This window comes from Diadema antillarum, unplaced genomic scaffold (genome assembly GCF_040938485.1).
Source record: "Diadema antillarum isolate AM-2024a unplaced genomic scaffold, OU_Dant_1.0 scf00000226, whole genome shotgun sequence".
Lineage (NCBI taxonomy): Eukaryota > Metazoa > Echinodermata > Echinoidea > Diadematoida > Diadematidae > Diadema > Diadema antillarum.
The window spans coordinates 2,282,455-2,305,686 of record NW_027271115.1 but is presented as its reverse complement, the minus strand read 5'-3'; the positions used below and the strand labels follow the sequence as shown (position 1 = coordinate 2,305,686).

At 37.8% G+C, this 23,232-nt stretch overlaps 1 protein-coding gene across 1 annotated transcript; it reads left to right on the top strand.

Moving 5' to 3' along the window:
- Nucleotides 1–13,373: 13,373 nt before the first annotated feature.
- LOC139724673 (alpha-N-acetylgalactosaminide alpha-2,6-sialyltransferase 5-like) lies at nt 13,374–19,861 on the top strand. Its single transcript, XM_071635801.1, has 6 exons — nt 13,374–13,403; nt 14,189–14,302; nt 14,914–15,192; nt 16,212–16,639; nt 18,173–18,280; nt 19,450–19,861. The coding sequence occupies exons 1-6, from the start codon at nt 13,374–13,376 to the stop codon at nt 19,859–19,861; spliced, it is 1,371 nt and encodes a 456-aa protein (XP_071491902.1).
- The last annotated feature ends 3,371 nt before the right edge of the window (nt 19,862–23,232 follow it).

The window sequence follows — 23,232 nt, the reverse complement described above, 5'->3', positions numbered from 1 at the left end:
AAAGAAAATATCTTTGGGATTTTTGGATGTCGTGGAGATCGTGAAATCTAATACTCGAAACAGACCACCTGTCAGCCGGGTTCAAATGCCATCTACGTCGGTCGTCTATACCTATCTCAATGATATTCTGCAGCTTTCGGTAAAAATTTGCCAGTTTTTAGTCAAAGCGGACCTAACAAAAACATCAAGCGTATATCTCAGGCGAGAATAATGGGCCTGTTCAATGTCTTTGAGTTATCATTTACACTTGTAGATCGTTTTAGGTAAGGCGATTCACTTTTCACAGTAAAGTTTCAGGTAGCCGCAACCACATTACAGTGTATCGCGTTCATTGCAAACAAGTGGCGGCGCTCTAAACTTGTACTTACGGTTCACTCGTGAACCAATTCTACCCTTTTTAATCGAGTTGCTGCACTAAAGGTGTGACCGTACCATTTGACAATCTCATGACGGACATAATATAATTGTGCGTACAGTGTGCCATGGGGTCACATTGTGTTGTATTGCACTGAACCATGCTAATACCAAAGTTATTTACACACATGTCATGTAAGCGTCAATGATATGACAGAGATGACAGTTCATTTTGACGAAGTGAACATAACAATTAACGAATAATGTCGTTTGTGCATGCATCCTATATTTGAGCTGAGTCTGCCCGATGAGGACCAGTCTTCAAAACCAGAAATTTTGGTCTGTCATTAATTTTGCTAGTACCAAAGCAGACCATTTCTATATTTCGTCATCTGCTGTCGAGAAAACGCGCTTTCCGACATGAGAGCCGTTTCACAAGTCTCACATTTATACTCGCAAATTATATTCAAATGTTCAGTGATGTTTTTACAAGCAGTCTTACCTACATTGCATGCTGGAAATTATTCATAAATAGTGAAACGCAATTCAGTCCAAATGGGCATCAGAATTTGCCTTGAGTTGATTGTAAACATCTCTGTTAAACTTGACATATCCCAGCTCGTATCACACGTACTTCTTCAGACTCGTTTTTTTGTGATTTTGTACTACTCTGATTTGAAATAATTTCTCTAAATTATGTGAAGCTGAAGGATAATTCCATCACATTCCAACGCTGCTTCCTTGAATGTTATTCAGTCTCTATACTCTGACTCTTATTTATTAGTTATCATTGATCCACCATGAGTGTGTAGCATATAATTCTATAATTATCATTAGTAGTAATTGTAGTAGTAGTAGTAGTAGTAGCAGTGCATGCATTGTAGTAGCAGTAATAGTAGTTGTTGTTGTAGTTGTAATAGTAATAGAACTGATTTTATGATTTGATACTCATAACAATGATAGTGATTATGATAATAAAAATCATTACACAATATCGACGGTGCAGAAAGTAAAGATGTATATTCCACTTTTCTGCAAGAGCTCATAAAGCACTTTTTTATCATAAAATATAGATATTCATAAGAATATCCTTTGTCGGTATCCATTCGTTTCGAGAGATGTTGGCGTATCACTATATAGGCAAGAAGTTTGCACCGCCTGGAGTGGCTGTATAGTCCCACTCTTGAATGACAATCTCTGGCGCACATGCAGCAGATGAAGTCCGTTGGGACTGATACTGAGGTTGCCCTTGCCTTCTTTCTGGCTCTCTTGTCGGTCTGCTTTATATGCCTCGCAGCTTCAGCCCTCTTGACGCCCTCTCTGGCAGTGCCTCTCTATGAATGACAATTATCCTTTGTACAGTATGTCCCCTCACAAAAATTACAATCAGATTTTCGAATTGATAACACCAAATATGATTGACCTGTCTAAATGCTACTTCAGGGTCTTAAAATATAACATCTTAGCTCTATCTTGCAGAAAACCCCATTCAATTTGGTTAAGCGGTCACAGAGAAATGTAGATTGTTGTAAAGCATGTCATGAATCTGATTCTTCCCATTTTAGCACTTCGATGCTCTTGTGTGTAAATACAATTATCCAGACAGAACTTGGAGGGAAGAGATTCCTGACATCCTCTACAAAATTCCTCATTTCTCTTTGACCACTGAAGCAAATCGAATAGGGTTTTCTGTAAGATGTGGGCAATGAGTTATAGTTTCATACCCTGAATTTCCATTTAGATTGATTCACTAATTTTAAAGATATCACTGCGGAGGGCCTCGTGGTATTTTTTTTTGAGGGGTGCAGGGGACATACGGTATAGATATTTCTATTAAGTAGAGGCAATTATTTCCAACTTTTTGTGCTGCACGTGTGAATGTCCTGTCTTCTTGTTTTCCTAGATGTGGTAGGGGTGTTTTATGGTATGATAAAGGTTGTAGGTATACTTATGAAAATTACGTGAAGCAGTCGAGTGACGCAACTCTGGACTTAACGTTGAGGGTGCTGTGTAGAAAATCAAAAACCTTAAGTTAGACTACCTCAGTCGCTGTATTTGATATACTAGTTGTATTTGATATACTAGTTGTATTTGATATACTAGTGTAATATAATCTATACTTCATTTATAATTTTTATCATGAACGATTAAGTTTCGATGAACGAGTATCGTAGTGACCTAGGCACTGTCGGAATCTTCTAATTTCGCACACATTTACCACACAGTATAATTTACTTTACTCTTATTTGTATGTATACTTCAATAATATTCAACTGCATGTCAGGATACCTCCTAACCTTGTAGAACTTAACTTTCAAAGAGGCTTGATAACTTACTTACTGATTCCATCAAAATTGAGTTTAGATGCTTTTGTAATTGTGTTGACAATCAATTATTTATTATTCAGTTTAACTATCATTAACCTTTTCTGTGCCAAGGAAGTTAGACAGTGTATAAAGGCTTGGTGGATGTCTGTGCCAGTCGACACTCAAACCACATAGAGGATTAGGCAAGAGTTGATATATGTATTACCGAATCCATCCCTGTATGATAATGTGAGCTTAAAGGACTGATGCATTGCAAATTGATTTGTATTGATTCATAATAGCATGGCCATATCGTATATGGCCAAATGAATATCCAAATACACACCAATGTGTCTATAACTATTTTTCTTCAGATTATTTGGATACGCCCACACAAAAAACACCAACCTCCAAACCAGGATTTTGCCAGTGACATCATCTGTCAGTCATTGTATAAGTAGGCCTTACTAATATGATTAACAAAATACATTAGAATGCACCTTCCCCTAGACTGAGCATAACTTGCATGTTTCCTTGAAATGTCTTTTGGTAATCATAATTTTGTTACATGGTAACATTGATTGACATTGACGTCATAAGATATTGATTGCTCTTGGTTTCCTGAGCTTTCTTTTTCGCAGATATAAATAAAATGAAGTGAGACGTAAGTACAATGTTGGTGTCTCAAGGCACGACTCCAGAGGGACACCGTTTTCTATTTCAAACAGTTTAAAAGGGGACGGTGATGTTTTACCCAAAGTTTCAGATGTATCGGTCAGGCGGTAAGGGGATTTCTACAGTATGAACGGCGTTGAATCATTTAACACCATGTGATATTGGAAACACCTGTCGTGATCACGTTTTTGTTTGTGGTGTTTTTTCTCTCCTTTTAACGATCAGCCGCGTTCGTATAAGTTTGTGTTTCTTCGTTCGATTTTGGTGACCCACTGGTGGAATGGACGTAAGGAAATTTTAAGTCGTCGAAAATCCACAGGAGCCACATAAAAAGCTGGTTCGGGAAAGAGGGTGCCAGCAAGCTCTTGTTTCTTGATGATAATTGTCGGTTTTTCCTCACTATGTATAGTATTTCACACGGCATTCAAGCAATGTTAAATTAAGGTAAGGTATCTTTCTTTTTGTAAGGTTGTTGAGAAAACAGTGTTCTATATCAAGTATGATATGAGCAGATGACTTATAGAATAATACGTTACATCAGTATGTTAAGAATATATATTTTTAAAAATATTCTTAATATTTTAACTGTATCCCATTCCGTTATGAAGTGCAATAAATTGAGATGTCGGTAAGAAACAAGATGTCGATTAAAGTGCTCTTTGTATCGTTCTCGGTTTCTCTTTGTTACGCTGAAATGTATTATAATGTTATAATACTTGATTTCATAACCATATTTCACAACTACATACAACTAACTACATACATGCACTTCTTAGTAGAGAGCGTGTGCTGTGCACCTCAGACATCGGTACAGGATTGGAATGTACAAACGTCCTGTTAATGGGCCAAAGACCCCGTTTACAGTGAGTGAAAAGGCCGGGCTGAGCCCGGCCTTCCTTTCACTGTAAACGCTCAAAAGGCCAAATGCGGTACAGTACCAAAAAACGGCCGCTCATTTGGCCAAGCTCTGAAGGTAGACTCGGGGCCCGGGCTCAGCCCGGGCTCGACCTGGCCTTTTCTCACCGTAAACGCACACTGGGACAAGCAGAGCGCCACTACGACAAAATATTGAGAGTTTTGAATCATAAGCCCGGGCCGAGCCCTCCACTGTAAACGCACAGAATTGCGGGGCCGAGTACCGCAATTGAGGCCGTCCTCGGCCCAACCTTGCGCTGTAAACGGGGTCTGATAGTGATGGTTTTGATACACCGTGCAGTCGTGGGTTATATAAGCGACCAGTTGGGGAACGAGGTCCTTGACTAGACAGCCAAGCAGGGGTCCAGCACAACTTCTAGAGGTTGTGCTGTATTCACGCCAGACGAAGGGACTCTAAACGCAGTGGCGGATCCAGAGGGGGGCGCAACCGGCGCACCTCCCTTTATTTTTCCTCAAAAACAGAAGAAATAGAAGAAACACCAGCAGTGGCACCAGAAATATTACTTGCGCCCCCCCCCCCCCCCTTTACAGAATTCCTGGATCCGCCCCTGAAACGGTCTCTGAGTGTAAACTGACGGAGATGAATGGCGAGTGTGAGCTGAGGAAGAGTCTCACATTATAGACATAAACCATTAGATGCAAGTGGAATCACGAGTGGCTAACCACGTTATTGACCTACAGCTCGAATACGTTTACGATACTCACGGGACTTAAGCCTAAGATGAGAGTGCATAAACACGTTCAATTTGTGAAAATTGAGTATGTGCATGTTACTATTTATTTATTCATGATTACACCTCCATTATTACACACGTGTCTTTTGGATGCACTTTGAATTAAGTGATTTTCTTATCTAAAGACCGTTTAAAGGTTCCCTAAAAGACAAATGCATATTGAGTTGTGTTGATCTATGATACCCTCAACATCACCTTCACGGTGAAATGAATATCTAAAGAAACATTCCATATATTTTTAACGATTTTTATGCCTACGCAACGAAGTGGCCGGAGGCATTATGTTTTCGGGTCGTCCGTCCGTACGTCCGTCCGTCCCGTTTTGTTTTTGTCGATATCTCAAGAACCGTGTGGTGGTTTTACATCAAACTTGGTATGAGGGCATATCCTTGGGAGATAATACTTTGTGTGGATTTTAGGGTCACAGGGTCAAAGGTCAAAGGTCACAGGTTATTTTGTGAAAAAAAATTGAAATTTCATGTTTTTCTCCATATCTCGCAAAGGGTTCGAGGTATCTTCATGGAACTTAGTATATATGCTTGTACCGATGGGCAGTGATTATCTAGGGAAGTTGGGGGTCATGGGTCAAAGGTCAGGGGGTCAAAGGTCAAGGTCAACCCCTCAAAATATCACTACTTTCCTAATGCAATATGCCTGAAGGGTTTTTTTTTTTAAAACTTGATGTATGGCATGTATTACCCAATATATATTTTTGGGGAAGTTTCCTGCCAAAAGGTCAAAGGTCAAAAGGTAAAAGGTCAAGTGAAAGTGCTAAATTGCACTTTTTCCTCCATATCTCAAAAGTAACTCAAGGTACTATCATGAAACTTACATATTTATGCATGTTCAACCTAACAGTGATTCTCTTTGGAACTGTGAGGTCAAAGGTCAAAGGCCAGGTTTAGATAATGCTATTTTCCCATTTGATACTGAAATTATACTTTTTCTCAATACCTTGAAAATTACTCAGTGCATAAACTTATAAAAGGGTCAAAAGTCAAGTAAAAATCATCAGTTCCCCAAATACCTGCACTCTGACATTTTAATCATTCATCCAACTAAACCTAGTTCTAGGAAAGTGAACATTCAGCACATTTGTGTCAAACCTGTCATTTTAATATTTTGCCAATTGTGTGAAACTGTCATCACACATTGTCAAGACATTGTACTATAGACCTATTAGGAGAACCATGCATTATGGCGGAGGCATATCAGTAGCCATAGCGATATATCTAGTTTTCTTCTTTTTTTTCTTCAGATTACTTGGATACGCCCACAAAAAAATCCTTCCAAACCATGCAATATTCCTGCTGTGACCTCATCTGTCAATCATTGTTAAAGTACTGAAATGTTTAACAAAAGACATTGGAATGCACCTTTCCCTCGACTCAGCATAACTTGCATGTTCCCTCACCATGTATTTTATTTTTGTCACATTGATATCACAGAAACATGCAAGTTATGCTGAGTCTAGGGGAAGGTGCATTCCAATGTATTTTGTTAAACATATCAGTACTTTAGCCAGTTAGCAATGATTGACAGATGAGGTCACAACAGGAATATTGGTTTGGAAGAATGTTTTGTGGGTGTATCCAAGTAATCTGAAGAAAAATAGAAGGAAAATTACAGTAATTGAAAATATATGGAATGTTTCTAGATATTCGTTTCAAAAGTGATGTTGAGGGTATCATAAGTCAATACAAATCAACATGCATTTGAAAAGGGCGTTCTTTGTATGGGCGTTGTGTACAAACATGGAGCTACGTTTGTAGCTCCATGGTACAAACGACGAAATAAACGGCAGTGAATGTATGAATTCTCCAACATAGATGAACACAAATGTTGCTAGCAAACTCAAAGAAAAACAAAACGAATTTTTAAATGAATGCGGCAATATTCTTCTGTGTATTTGTGTGTGTTTGTTTGTTTGTTTGTCTGTGTGTGTGTGTGTGTGTGTGTGTGTGTGTGTGTGTGTGTGTATTTGTGTGTGTATGTGCATAATTCTTGTATCATTGTATTCAAACTGTTATATTGTAGCAGGGCATCCCAACACAAGTTACCTGTTAGTGTAACTTCTCGGGGCATGTTTTCATTCAATATCTGGATTCCATGTAGATGCATTTTTTTAAATGATTAACATGATTAAGATCACTGACAGGGCACGACTCGACACTTAATCTGACTTATTGATTTAAAAAGAACTATACTTTTGTTCTTGAAGATTATACCATGTGTTTTTATCAGTTTCATTCCTCGGAATTGATCAGGAAATTGATTCAATCCTACATATCCAGAAAAATATGCAGTTGGAACATTACACTTTCTTTGCACATATCTCTGGACCGGATTGACTTTGGTTTGTATGTTTTACCAAAAGCCGACATATCATTTCATTCAATGAGTTAAACAAAAAAAAAAAATCTATACGCGACATTATGTAAAGAGTTTTAAAATGAATCTTTTTAGATGGTTGCTCAGACAGTTGGTGGCATCCAAACCTGATCAGCAAAGGCACAAGCGGACCTGTGGATTTTTTTTTCCATCTTTCAACAACTGACAGCTGTTTAAATAACGGCGAGTTGGAACGTCAGCTCTTGAACTCCTTGGTAAAGTCCACACGTGGATATTTCACTATTGTGTCTAAAAATGAAAAAGACAGAGAGAGAAGGCTGAATAAAAAAAGAATGGATGCGTGTTTGGTTTCTAAATAAAGCAATTTGTCTCACTTCAATCCCGAAATTTTCAAGGAAAAGAGGTGGGGAATTTCGGTCAAATTCTACAAACGCCAGCTATACAGCATTATAATGAGAAACGTGTGTGTGTGTGTGTGTGTGTGTGTGTGTGTGTGTCTTTGTGTGTCATGAAAACTTTGATATCTCGGCAGGAATTGACGAGATGATTTTTATCATATCGCGAAGGAAAATCCTGCTCTCAGAATGCAGGAAATTTCAGTTTATGTTATTACATGGATATCAAGAAGCACTATGAAATAAAGTTTTGCAGCAAGACTTAGACCTGGTGTGTGGGGGGGGGGGGGAAGTTGTCAGCAGAAACCAGGGACGTATAAATATATATTTTTTGTATTCATTTTTACATTGTGATAGGGTTAAAGAGGTATGGGAATTTGTGATTGAATATTTTGATATTTTTAAATTGAAAATTGTGAATTGGCACAAAATCTCTTTGGGTATTAAGGGTAATTTCTATTATTTAAGAATTTTAATGATTTTAATGATTTATAGTTTAATGATTTTGATGAAATATACTTTTTTTAATTCAGGGCCGAAAATAACTTGTCAGCTATACAGAAAGATGGTAAAAATAATTTCGGAATATTTATTTATAAAAGCAAACTTTCGCATAAAAAGAAAGTAGACTGAATTTGCATTTACAAAAATGAGAACACATAAACCTGGGCCCCGTTTCCCAAAAGAAAAAAAAGAGTGCAATAATAGCATCTCTTGCTGGAATAGCATTTGTCATGGTAACATCAGGAATACAGTTTCCTGATTGACTGTTATTTTGAGAAGTTGCTATTTTAGCAAGAGTTGTTATCCTATCATCTTTTATGAATTGGGACCCGACTTGGTGCCTTTTGACATGCTCGTATGCGTAGTAAAATGTAAAGGTTCCTTTTTTCGTGTCACATCCCTGATCTAACCTTGGTTCGCTGCATAAGGTGTATACTCTTACAATGCAGCTCATTTTGCTAGAGTTGCTTATCATATTCTATTGATCAGTCTGGCGAAGAATGTTTGGGCCATTATATCTTAATCTGCACTGTAGCCTGAAAAGGACAATAGTATACACACTTTCCCCAAGACTCATGTGACACCAGTACATTGCTCTTTGTGAACACAAGCCTTCTAAGAGTACTGACTGTGACATGACTACTGCGATGAGGAAGTAGAGTCCAGTATCAAACGGCCAGGCAGCATAAAAATTGGTAAGTCTATTAAACTTATCTCCTTTGAAAGCTACTTAAAAAAAAATATATATTTTTGTAAGCACGTCTTGCCCCCAAATTGTAATGATATATTTGTTCTGATCCTTCAAGAAAAGAATTATATGGATAGTGGATACTTCCTTCTTAGTTACATTGCGTCTCCGAGACATTTATCAGGGACAATATTTTGCTTTACTGTTTAGTATAAAACGACAGAACACGTGGCAATCCAGAGGTTTAGGGTCCACTCATAGTTTGACTTCAAGATTACTCTATAATTGATTTTTTTTTTTGCTACAGAATCATGTTTTAACATGTTTCAGCTTTTCTCCTATGACAGTAAGATGCAGCAGCTTTGTCGTTAAGTAATGAAATTACTGAAGAAATGTACCAGTTCGAGATTCGCTCTATACTTAATGTATAGATACCCACATGATGCCTGTCGGCTCATATTCAGCTGAAATTACCCTGTTTAATGTGGATGGTAAATTGTCAGGTTATGCTGGCTTCCGTGATGGACTCCGTGGCTAAAAAAAAATCGTCTCGCGATTAAAGTTTTACATCAAACCCAAGTATCGCAGGCAACATTGATTGTTAGTGGTTCATATCGAATGCTGTTATAGTGTAAATGGTGATCTTTATCATACTAATGGCAAAATATGTATTATCAAAGATAATGCTAATCTAAATATTGTTGTATGAAATAAAATGAGGTTGAAGGAGGAGAAGAGGAAGAAGAGGGTAAAGGCTGAGGAGGGGAAAAAGAGAGTAAAGAAGCAGAAGATGAGAAAGAAGTCGAATTTACAGGTGAATTTTTATGCATAAGTATGAATAATGATTACATAATTTAGATCATAATGAGAACAGTTGCGTTGAAGAAAGTATTATATATATTTGTGTTTTTAATTTTCAAGTGTAATTCATAGTATAACACTTGTTATGATAGGTTTTCCCTTATTATACAGTGAATAGTAATACAAAAGTCGAGATCCCAACCCCAATATTTGCTTTTGTTTAGTCGTAAAGTCCAATTTTATCATGTTTATTGTGCAATATTCAAGATAAATATCTCATATATTTTTGATTCTATATGTACATCTTTTGCTGTTTTAGACATATTTCAATATATTCAAATTGGTTTTATGTAAAAATGTTCGCAATTTTGCCATGGATGTTCGTCAATAAATACCTCTTCAATTCATTTCAATTCAATTCAATTCTATTCTATTTCTATTCTATTCTATTCTATTCTATTCTATTCATTTCAATTCAGTTTAATTCATTTTAATTTATTTCAATTCAATTCAATTCAGTTCAATTCAATTAAGGCAACGTTGCATTTGATCTGAATCAAACAAAATTGTGCTTTTGATATTTGCGTTCGAAATCAAACGCAAGTCCTTACACCAAAGATTGCGTTAAACGCAAAGTTCGCCTATGATTTGGGGGAACTTGCGTTTGATGTTTCGAGTTAGCAACGGGGACCAGGAGCGTTAGATGCATCCACCCATTCCATCAAAATGGCTGGCATACACGCATTTGTATCGAGTAGTAGTATTGGTATGTAGGGCCTATACATTATTGAAGTGAGCGAGTAACGAATTGATAACTGAGCGATTTTTCTATGGGCATTTCATATCATATCATATCATATCATATCATATCATATCATATCATATCATATCATATCACATCACATCACATCACATCACATCACATCACATCACATCACATCACATCACATCACATCACATCACATCACATCACATCACATCACATGACATGACATGACATGACATGACATGACATCACATCAATCGACATATTATCACATCACATCACAAAATATATCATATCATATCATATCATATCATATCATATCACATTTATGACAATGATTTCATTCGTGATTGTAGAACTGGGTTCGCAATGGCGTCTTTGAAAAGTTGAAACATATTATCAGAGTACATTTCCGTAAGTGACTTAGAATATCAATAAGTATCATTGTGACGTCACAATAGCGCGTGGCCTCTGAAATCCCTGGATTGGGTGGAACCCTAAACATTCCAGTGACATCATTGTAAAAAATACTAGTACGCCTACGTCATGTGTTCGGCAATCCAGTGGTCATGTGTTAATCATGCCGCTGGGGTGTTTAGGCCTATACGGCATTGTGTTTACTGATGCGGTACTAAGCCTTCTATAGTACGTTTAGGCGTCTAGGTTCTGTTTAGGCGTTCATTTCTGGGCTGCATGAACATTTGGTAAAACTCATGTTTCCCAATTCCAAAACTTATTTAGAGCTATTATCTCATGCATAATTATAATGGTCATTATCAGTGACTAAGGTATTATACTTTAAGTTCTATAGCATGCTTTATTTGCAATATTTTGTAGTATTTAAGTAAACGTTATGATGTTCATCATATCAAATTTGTTAAACACTTCCTGCATCATACCAAATAAACTTTGTAATCGCGCGTATGATCGTTTTTACCCGCACAAGGCAATATACCCATGCGGATTGCTGGTTGTGTTGACCGGCTCCCGGCCGGCTCTGCATGCTAGATTATGCGTTCCATCGTTTGAGTTTGATCAGCCATTTTGAATTGTTCTGTTTCAGATGTAGGCTTACATTATCCTTGTATTGTAAGCACTTTGTACCAGAAGTATGAGAGTTACTGTTTAGATAAGGAGGGGAATCGGTAATGCGCAGTCATAGATATTTCATTAATGATATCTTCTTCTTTTTTTTTCAAGGGAAATATATTAGGAGATTGCAAAGATAGCGGGCGCCTGTAATAATATGTGAATATATAATAGGTATACAGGTATAGTTTTGGGTACAGGTGGGCAGGGAGGGGTCTTTTCGCTTTGTTCTTATATTAAAGATTCATCAAAGTAACGCCATCATTTTGTTTGATCAGACGCCATTACAGCAGATCATGGTTATTTCGCATTGAAAATACGAACATCATTCTTTTACGATTTTATTGTAAATGGTGTGTGCTTTAAAGAAAAAATCTACAGATAATCGTGTTTTTTTATTATTTAACACATTTTAATTTCAAGTGTGCTATACAATATCAAATAAGAAATGAAAATTATTGATGATAAAAAAGTGTGTGTGCGTGTTCTCGCGTGCGAGTGCGTGTATCGAGCCGCTTAATTGGTTACTTGGATCCTGCCGCTTAAAGGGTTACTTCTCATGCTATTTTAATAATTCAATAACAATCAAGCAGACTTTTCATTTTATGGTGGAATTTTCGCGATGGATTGTGTCTGTATAATATAAAAACGTGATGAAGGTTAGGAGTATTAAACTCAATTTCTAAAGCAGAGACTTCTGGATATAAGTGTACGTTAGTGTTTTCTGTGGCGGATCCAGGTTTACGTAAAGTGGGGGGGGGGGAGCTCTTTTTTTCTGGTGCCACTTTCGGGTTTAATCAGCTGACACGTACAAAAGGCTCCCGTTTTCGCTGCTTCCTGGTCTCATCGGCTGACAAGCAAAAGGAAAAAGGGTTTTAAAGGGATCGTTTAGCTTTGGTTGAGACCTAATTTCGGTTTTCGAACATTCTTGGTGAGATAATGAGAAACCTTTTATGAAATATTAAAGATCATGTAATTCCATGAGGAATTCAACGTTTATTCGATGAAACTTATGGTTTTGAAATGGCTGAGATATCAAAAAAAGAGCGATTCTAATAAGTGTGGGACCCTTGACACTTTGTATTGCGATCTCTTTGTTTTACTTTGTTTTTGGATGTTCCAGTCATTCCAAACCCGATTTTCATCAAATAAACTTTGAATTCCTCTTAAAATGGTATGCTCTGTACTATATTATAAGTGTTTTCTTGGTATCTCGCAAAAAGTTAAAAGCCCAATTCTCATCTCCACCAATACTGTACCATCCCTTTAAGCGCAATTTTTATGGTGCAATGTATTAAAGGGGGCGAAAGCACTCCCCCTTTCATATTTTCTTTTATCAAAAAAGAAATAAAGGTGCGCCCCCAACCCCCCCCCCCCCCCCATCCGCCACTAATTTAGAATTCAGCCAAATCTCTTGTCACTGATAAGTTAGTGCAAACAATTCAGCGCTCATATCACCTCATTGTATCACCTGGAGTAAAAGCGCCACCAAAGATATGAACGTCGCGACTTACCTTAGGCCTAACCATGATATTTTTTTCTCCACTAGGTTCCTGGTGGATTTTGGAGAGAGTTGCGGAACTGGAGAGTAAAGCGGGGCGAGCGTCAGATGAACACACGCAGAACAACGGGCAGTGTATCAATCACATTGACTCTGGATCAACTTGAAGTGCTGGTTCCGTTTTAAACGAGCCTACCCCGGTCTTCAAAGCAGTAGATTTAGAGTATTGAGTTCCTGATAAAGATTGCTTTCGACAAATGAACACACCCACTATGACCCGCCTTGGTAGAGCATTTTCGAAGGTGAGTGGATACTCTTTTTCAAGATCTCATCTATTTTAGTGCCACTTGTGTACTTCCGGATTAAAAAAAAAGTTAGGGGCCCAAAGTGATAACACCTTATGTATTCCTTTGTATGATGCACAAAAAGTGTGGGGGGGGAGGGTGAGCCCCCGACCCCCACGGTTCCGCCGGCCATTAATAGTACAGTGCAGCTGTTTCGATACCTTCAGCCTCAGGCACCGGTGGTTTATTTTAGGATTTTCTCGTCCAATTTCAAATTCTTGCCAATCGAATTATTTGTAAATATGGTCATCGTAAGTAAATCATATCAGTCGAGCGTTTCGTACCTGGTTCAATGCAAACAGCAAGCAATTTTGTTTTTGAGCACGCATTTTAGTTTTTGAGCTTTCAAAGTGTTTGAGGAAAACATACGATATCAATGTGGGACCGAACTTTAATTTCTGCTGTCAACAGAAGTCATGGCTGGTTAATTTGATTCAAGCATTAAAATTCGTTTGTGGGAAGCCGTTGTGTGTGACAATATCTGCTTGGACAGAGCGTACATCTTGATTTAGCATGCATCAATATACACACGTAAAGGCTTACCTATAATTTACAGTCATACTTTGTTTTCATATTGATCTTTTCATTCTCTATTTTTGTTCAGTTCTCTTGTCTTTATTGTTTCATTCATGACTAATTACTGTTGTTTAAATTGTTGATATTAAAAAATTTTATGTGCATCTTTTTTTTTTCACCATCATCTCATACCTTCATCTTAGGTGTTTATCTTTCTCTCTCATTAGCCTAATCTTTATCTCAGTTACCGGTCAACGGTATCTGAAAGTCTGTCCAGTCTGGCCAGTCTGGCCAGTCTGTACGGCGATGTTTTCTCTTGCCAGGCATCCAGACTAGGCTGTGTCGGTACTATAATGACCACACTTTTCTGCAGTGATGACGCCGATCGAAAACCGTCAACTTACGAGGCGCAAACATTTATGAGGCGCCAAGTGTCGCATTGTCTATTTCGTTAATTGGCGTTCCATACTAGATAGCCTCCACTCCTTAAGACTGATGCCTTCCTCTTGTCCTGCCTCTCTGTCATCCATTAGTCTCTACAACTCCGGATGAGCGAGCATTTTCTTAGAAATCCACTCAACAGACAAGTCAGCCCATTTCAAAATTGTCTAATCTACTTAATTTTTTAAATTGAGCCACCACAATGTTAATGTGTCTCCTTTCAGGGCACCGTTTCATGAAAGTTGTCAGCCCTGACAAAGCTGTCAGTCTCTGACAATCACCATAGCAAACAGTCAGTGACCAGAGCTTCTCAGCCAATCCAAACAAAGGATTTTACTGAGATTGTCAGAGACTGACAACTTGCCAGGACAGACACCTTTCATGAAACAGTACCCAGGAAAACAAACAAACAAATAAACAAACAAAAAATGACACATAAATTGATGACAGTTCTCCGTTTTCAAGTCCTGCCTTTTCTTTTCTTTTTTCTTCTTTTCTTTTTATGAAACAGGGTTGTTTAATAGGACTCTGCATGTATGCTGTGGTGATATCTGTTCTCTACTTGGATGAGTCGACTCGAGATAAAGAGTTTCGCAGTATCAAGGCTGCTCCTGCCGCAGGCCTCTTCTGTCAGCTCCGCAGCCCCCTTGCTGAAGGTGGGATACAGAGTTATAGTTTTAGCGACTGGGCGGGAGATGTGAGTCAGTACGGAAGCGAGGACGACGAGTCGTTTACAACGCCGACTGAGAGTCCTGGTGTACCAGGATACTTTCTGCTCGATTCGGATGAGGTAAAGTTAAACAAGATTTTTCTGATACTTATGTAGGCCTATGGTATGCATAATAATCACGAATATTGTATTTATATTTCCTGTAGACCTAAACTGTCAATTTTTATGTTATGTATGCTTATATCGAATTATGTTTTTGTTAGGATTTTCTTTTTCATACTGTGAATTCTTTAAACATTTTCTTTTGAATCGATTCCAATGATTGTTATGATTCCTATTTGGGACTGCCAGTCTGCTATTTACATAGCGACCTCCTTTTTTTAAATCATGCCATGCGCTTATATCGTACGTGTTTGTAGAGTTGGTGTATGTATTTGTATTAGTTTGTAAGTGTATGAAACTACTAACGTTTATATTGTGTTTGTGAGTGCCAAATAGGTGGCTGTGTTTATAAGGACGTGTCGTTAGTATAGTCGAATTATGGTGTGTATGCTCAAAAGTGGGTGTTATGTGTGTGCACGTGTGTTTTGTTGTGTATTTATGTTTGTGGCTAAGTGTGCTGTAGTGGTGGGGTGTCCCATAAAAGTTCTATCTGCAGCCCCGTTATAACAACGAGTCTTTCAAAGCAGAGCTACCGCGACAACGTGGGGCAATACTTCTTTTTTTTTTAATCATTATTATTCTTTTTACCATGCCTATTGAAACGATTCCGCAAAATGTTGTGCGGATGTCGTCGCGATAAATTTTGCCAAATTCTACCCTAATCATCCCGGGTAATTACCACGACATTAATCCGACCATATACCCCGACAACCCTTTCATTAAACGCTCTCGCGGTAACGTTCCTTTGATGCACTCAACACACATAGGCAATGGTCGCAACATCAAAACAGTATGACACCCCGCTCGCAAATCACGTTTTGGATGGTAACCACAATGTACAAAGCCATTTTTTATCGAGCCTGTCATGATTTTCGGCTGTAAAATCCTAAGGAATTCTTTGAATTTCATATGTTCCGCTGGTGGTGTAGTCTAACATATACGAGCGTTTTTCATTTGTCTAAATTATTCCAATTTAGCCTTTAAAGTTGCGATGTGGACAGTGCGCTCTGGTATCGAGCTCCGGACACCTCTATCAATCGGGCGCCGGGGTCGATATCGACAGTGCCGACTGCGTGCTCCGAATGAACAGTGCCCCCGTCATCGGCTGGACCGAGGACGTCGGCTCCCGAACCGACATCCGGATCATCGGCCACCGTAATCTTCCGCGGGGATTGTTCACACGCTGGAAGGTGCGAAATGAGATCCTGATAGACGAGTCAACGAGAGCTTCTTACATTGTGGTACCATGGCTTTATGAAGCGGAGATCAACATGACGACTGACAGAACCTTCAGAGTCGCCAGAAGATTAAAACAAAGACATCCACGCGCTAAATTCGTTTTTCTGACGAAGGAGAAACATAACGAATCAGAGACAAGGTTTCTGCTTGACACTGGAATGCGAAGGTAAGTAGATTTGGATCGTGCTCCGTATCAATTCGAGATCCGGACACTTGCATAACATCGCAAACTGTGTGATATGTGATGCCGAGATTCTCTTGTTTTGTTTCCACTGTCAAATCAAAGTTTGGCCTGCTTTAAGGCATAATTTACCATTTGCAGATGGAACAAAAACCCAGCATTAGTGCTTTGAAATAGTTCCAAAATGTGAGTTTGGGATAGAAAAAAAAAAACCATTGTAAAAAATTTAAATCCATACAACCAATGTTAAGTATTATTAAATACACAAAATGTGAACAATAGTTACAATAAAAAAAATTCATGATGCCAGACTAAACAGTCTACAGTTATGGTTTAATGAGAAAAAAATTGATATCTCCTCATATTTTAGGCTTTATTGCAAAATTGTATAATACGGTAGGATGTTTTGTGATACAACAGACTACACATATGCATCAAATGTGATATCTTGAACATTTTTAAATAACTGTTCCCAAAGGTAATCAGGACCTGTTAAAGGGAGTATAGGTGCCAATACTGTTAATACAAAGCTCTTTGTTCTTCTGTCATAATAATACATTATAGGATTAAAACAGACCAACTTGTTAATTACACCGTAACCTAGTAGGCACCCACCGTTTTCTTCCCCATATGGTAATTGTATTTTGATTACTCTCCTGTTAATGAAATATTCATCTGAAAATTTTGTTAAGCCCGGACACGTTACTATAGGCCCTACAGTGAATTGAGAAATCAATATTCTTTCTTATTGTTACACCCATTAGTTTCATTTCACGATTTCAACCGTAATAGCAACAGTAAAGTAAAAATTGAGATGAGGATCATTCGCATAAGTCTGCTGTCCATGCTTAAACCCCCCCAAAAAAAAAAAAACCAAAAAACATCTCCACAGCTATTTTCCTTTTTCAGATACACCTTGTGATGTCACACGTCTGCATGAAATTCTAAAGTTATTCCAATGTGTTTCTTTTTTTATGTCTGGCAATTTCTTCCTTTAACTAATCGTTGCCACAATAGTTCAATGCACACATACAATGCGCTCTTTTGTACTGTTTGAAGTCTAAACATTACCGATGTGAAATCTAACTTCTGGAGGTTTTCTTACTGACTTTTTCCACGATTTATTCTCTTTTTTTTTTTCAATGACAATGTAACACCGCCCTCTATCATGGATATTCATACCACTCCTCCTTGTTTGCTTTTGTTCCTTTTTTACGTTTTCTCTTTTTTATGCTCTTCTCTTATATGCCACACACCTCTTTCCCTCTCTATTATGACTAGTTCACCTTTTTTTTTCTTTTTCTGCGAATTTTTTCTCCTCTTATTTCATGCTCGCTTTTTTTTTCTATCAGCAGTTGTTGCTCCTCTTCTTCCTCCTCCTCTTCATTCTTTTTATCAACATTTCCCAAGCATCTTTTAAATTTAGCCATATAAATGTTTTTTTCTACTTTTCTCTCTTTTTCTTCTTTTTCCATTGCTGTCGTTATCCTCATCGCCACCGTCATCATGGGGACATAGAGCCGAGTTGAACACGTGGTTCAGCACAGGCTTCGTTTCAATGGCTTTTGCACTCGACATCTGCAAAAGCGTCCATGTATACGGCCTACCAAGCAGCGACTACTGCAGGTATATAGCGGGGTATATAAGCATGCAGTTTCCCTGTTTTGTTTTGTTTTGCTTTGTTTTGCTTTGTTTTTTTTTTGTTTCGATTTGTTTTGTTTTTCTGAGTAAGCATCGCGGTACTGTAAACTTTACAAGCCAGACGATTATACATGCACATATGTGCTCGTTCTGTGCATGGTAACAAAAAGAAAGAACAAAAAAGTGCCTTTGGACCGAACCACGCACTTAACGCTTAAAGGGGAATTCCGAACCATTAAGAATACATTGTAGTCTAACTCGAAAAGAGTAAGATTTTACGAGCGCAACGGTGAAAATTTAATTAAAATTAGAATAAGAGTGCATGAGGAAAAGTTTGAAAAAAAAAACCCTAACTTTTTTTGACCAATTTTCACAAAGCAGTTCTTGAGCATTCGACATATGCAAATGAGTGAATAGAAGATGTCGTCGCCTCATAACTTGCCATACACATTATTTTTAAGTACAATTTTTAGTGTTTTGCTTTTACATTTTAACTCTACCTTTTCAGACTAGCTTATGGCTATAGCCCGGGCGTAATTCCTGTCAACCATTCAAAACCATTAAAAAACCCAACAAATTGAGTCCAGAGAGAAACTGGACTACGTACGCTCCCTTAGGCCTTGCGTCTACTTGGGCGTCGACAAAAACTAGGAAAGGTTGCAGAAGCAAACTGTTATTTCGGCATTTTTTCGTCGTCAGATGCAGAAATAGCGTGCTAATTATCGTTTCCTAAGATATATTACATATACGAATCTCTGCGTATTGACTGCAGACATATAACCTTGGAGCGAATCAGTTGGGACGGACGGGAAATGCTACGGAAAATGCTGATCGTAGCAGGGCATGGCCTGCCATTGATAAGGAATTGTACTGAACTGCATATTATGCTGATTTAGACTGGAAGCACTTAATGTACATTTATCATTTCACAAGTTCATGTTTGTTTAATGTCGCAGTGAATGTGATCAGGTCAAACCGGACGCGGTTAAAGGTTTACCTAATAGAATGTGTCGTTACTGTATCATCTGGCAGAAGCACTTTGAGTATTACAAATTTGTTGAAAAGAAACACAAGTGCTAGTAAGATGAGAAAAAATGGCTGTGAAACACTTTGTTTTGATTTTATTGTTCGTTTTATCGTCTTCTTCTCAACAGCCGTCATAACGACTCACGTGTGCCTTATCATTACTACGAGCCGATGGGAAGGAGCGAGTGCGAAGTTCAAGGTTTTCACGATGAAAAAGTTTCAGGGCACAGATTCTCAGTAGAGCGTGCAATATTTGCACGATGGTCGCTCCAAAATAACATCATGTTCCACTACCCTTCGTGGGCAGCCACTCCACAGAACCTCACGGAACCTCTCGATACGGATTATCTTCGAAAGTATAAAAACGCGATGCAACAAAGATACAACACGGAGAAGAGAGAAGGCACTGAAGAGGCACAAAATATTCGAAATGGAGAGACCTCAAACGGAACAGCCCCAGGGCCGTCCGGTATACGGCTCTTGAACAGTACCAGAGCCAAACAATACAATGTAGTGAAAGAGAAGACGCCCCTAAACTAAATAGTTCCAGGCAGGCATAATGGGCGACATAACGAGAAGAGTGGGAAAGATGGGTACATTACGTCACTTGTCTTCCCTTCTACTATAATTTGACATTATTTACACGTACAGGTATACGTTAAAGATTCATTTATATGCATTCATCTGGTCATGTCTGCATATGTTCATATGTATGGTGTGGATATATGGAAGTTGATGTGTGTACATGGCTGCGCCAAAAGTCTGTAACCCTTTTTCTTCAAAAATTATGTGTAAATTGATATAATTAAGCACATTGAAAGACCAATTGACTTACCTCCTTTACAAAGCAGGGGAATTATGTCAGTAATAAGTCAAGAAATGTGTACTTTTTTTTTTTTAAAGTGAAGCTATTTGCGGATTTTTCTTTTTAGGTGATCCGAGTATCCTCTCGGATCACCTTCTGTATCTGTACGGATTCTTTGTTCTTCTTCTTTATTTCTGGACAAAAGTTGTGTATCTACGTACTCAGAAAGTTCTCACAGTATCAATTTCAAACTCATACCATATATGTATCATGTCCCAAAGACGAAAAATTTTATAAAATCATAGTGATCAGTCGACCGTGACGTCACTATGACGTCATTATATGAAAACACATTTTCATCCATATCTCATTAACAGAATAGAATTCTTCAATGAAATTTACGTCACATATATTTTAAGTCAAGCGGATTCTACTCATATTGTCAAAATTCATATTTATCTTAGAACGCGCGCGTACGCGCGCGTTGAAATATTTGTATGCTCAAATCGAGCTCAAAATTTTTTTGCACACGTTTCAGACCATTTGGAGCACTTTTTGAAAAATTGAAAAAATTGGACGGACGCGTACGCGCGCGCACATATTCGCACACAGAGCTCATATGCAAGAAAAATTTTCAGTTTTTTTACACGGATCGGATGTCCAAAATGTCAAGAAATATTTCTACCAAATTTCAAGTCGATCCGACTCAGTATGACGTCATACGGGCCCGGCAAATTCAAAATTCCGCGCGTGCGTCAATGGGGATACACAGTGCAACTATGCAAAAAAACCGCCAATTTTAAATCAGATTTTACTCGTCAGGATGGACGGTGACCCCCCATTTTTTTTACATATTATGAAAGCTGATGAGTTGTTCATGTTATTTCATGGGTTGGCTATGCTGAAAAAATGATTAAAAGATATCAAATTTCTTAATAAAGTAAAAAAAGTAAATTTTCAAAATGACGTCATCAAATTTCAAGTTTACTCGAGCGTATCTCACTAATCCTTTGCCAATTTTCACCCAAATTTCAATATGTTGTAGCTTATGAAATGCTCTTTCATAAACGTTATTATACAATTTTGATTTGATGACAACATCACCTCGAAAAAATGGATTGAAGGTAACCTTGTCAAATTTGACTAGTTTACGTGTAATCTCTATGGGAGTGCAATTTTTATGGAAATGAAAATTGACATGACTATCTTTATCGAGCACTAGCTCACTTATGCTTCGGTGAATTTCTCTAAGATTTTAATATGTTGTAGCTGGGATGTAGGGCTATCGTAATTGTGCCCTTCGTTTTTTCATACGTTGTCGGGATCACGTTAAAAAACTTGGTTGAAATTAAAGTTTATCTTCGATGTATTGAAATATTTCTGTCTTTCTGCAACTTTCTTTGCAATAACTCAAGAAAAACAGCCCCTATCACCTTCATATTTTGCACATGTTTAGTTCATGTCACGAAAATTATTTCATAAAATTACAACTACTTGATCAGACGCCATCTTGGGTATGTAAATTAGGGTCAAAGGTCATAGATGTTTCATCCTGTATCTTGGTGAATACATGTCTTATCTTTCCCATATTTTGCACACGTAAAGACCATGTTACAGGGATCATTTCATAAAATAACCACTTTTTGCTCAGATGCCATCTTGTCTGTGCAAAGTGGGGTCAAAGGTCATATGTACTTCTTTTTCTATCTTTGCTATGACGTGTTATCTCTATGGGAGGGAATTTTTTAGATGTGAAAATTGACATGACTCTCTTTATCGAGCACTATCTTACTTATGCTCCGGTGAATTTCTCTCAGATTTTAATATGTTGTAGCTGAGACTTTGCAGTATCAGGACTCGAATCATTGATTAAAAAAAAGATCGGATCACCTTAATTTGTCATTTGGTCTTTGTACATGTGTAATTGGTATTTGGTATTTTTGCCAGAATGACAGAATACAAGAGTATACTGTACACAATTGTGTTTGTGCAAATGGGCCCAATGCCCTACTTGTGGGCTCCCAGGGTCCCTAACCCTGAAAATTACCGAACTTTAAAAAGAAAAGAAAAAACAAGAAAAGAAAAAAAAACTTGTATAACAACACAAATACTATTTACATGTTTAACAATGTATTAGGGTGTGTACAGTTTTTTTATGATTTATCTGGAAATTCCCCTCTTTAGACCAGGAACAGTTTTCACATTTTCACCTTCTTTTTCAAACGCATGGTCAAATTTTCTACAAATTTGCCAGATGTTTTGCTAGTGCCATAGAATATAAAAATAGATGCCCTCCAAAAAGGTCACCAACATTACCGCAAGTTTGCTATGTTCTGCTTGATCAGCAGTCCATTGTGTATTGGTGAACTTGCAATATTCAAGTGAGCATGAGACCCCAGTCTTTTGTTTTGATCGAGGGAGACACATGTAGTAATTTTGTAGGTAAGGTGTAAGGTAAGGTGTTTTAGGTAGGCATCATCATCAGGATGATAAGACAAATCTCACCTACCGGCGTCTTGTAATGGAGTTCGGGCGGGGGAGTGGTCTACCCTCTTCAATTATATGTACCTATTGGAGTCTTTTAAATGAATATTTGATAATAAGCGGGGGGCCGAAAGCTAAAAAGAAAGGTCGAGTTCCACTCCCTCTACAAACTTAGTAGACCATGCTTATTTTCAAGTTTTGATTGTAACAAACAACATTCCGCAGGTCTACCTAAAAAATGATTGTTGCGAAAGGCTCCAAATCCAAAAGGCGTCCAAGAGGGCCGCCATATTTACTGAATTTGATATTTGAAATATAGGATTTGATAGAATCATCAGATTTGAAAGTAGATTGTTCCGAAGCAGATAAGATGAAGAAAAATAAACTTTTTTTTTCCAAATAGAGGTAGAAGCTTGAAGCTTGGCACCAATCTTGCTGTAGATAGTTTAAGACAAAATTTATATCAACCACTCACAAATTTTTAGATGGCGGCCATCAAAATTGGCATAGTGTATTGCGCCAAAGTAAATGTATTGTATAGATTTTGCTACAATTTTGTCTATTTTGCTGTCTATTAATATGTTTTTATACATTCTGAACATTTTTATTATCTTAAACCGTC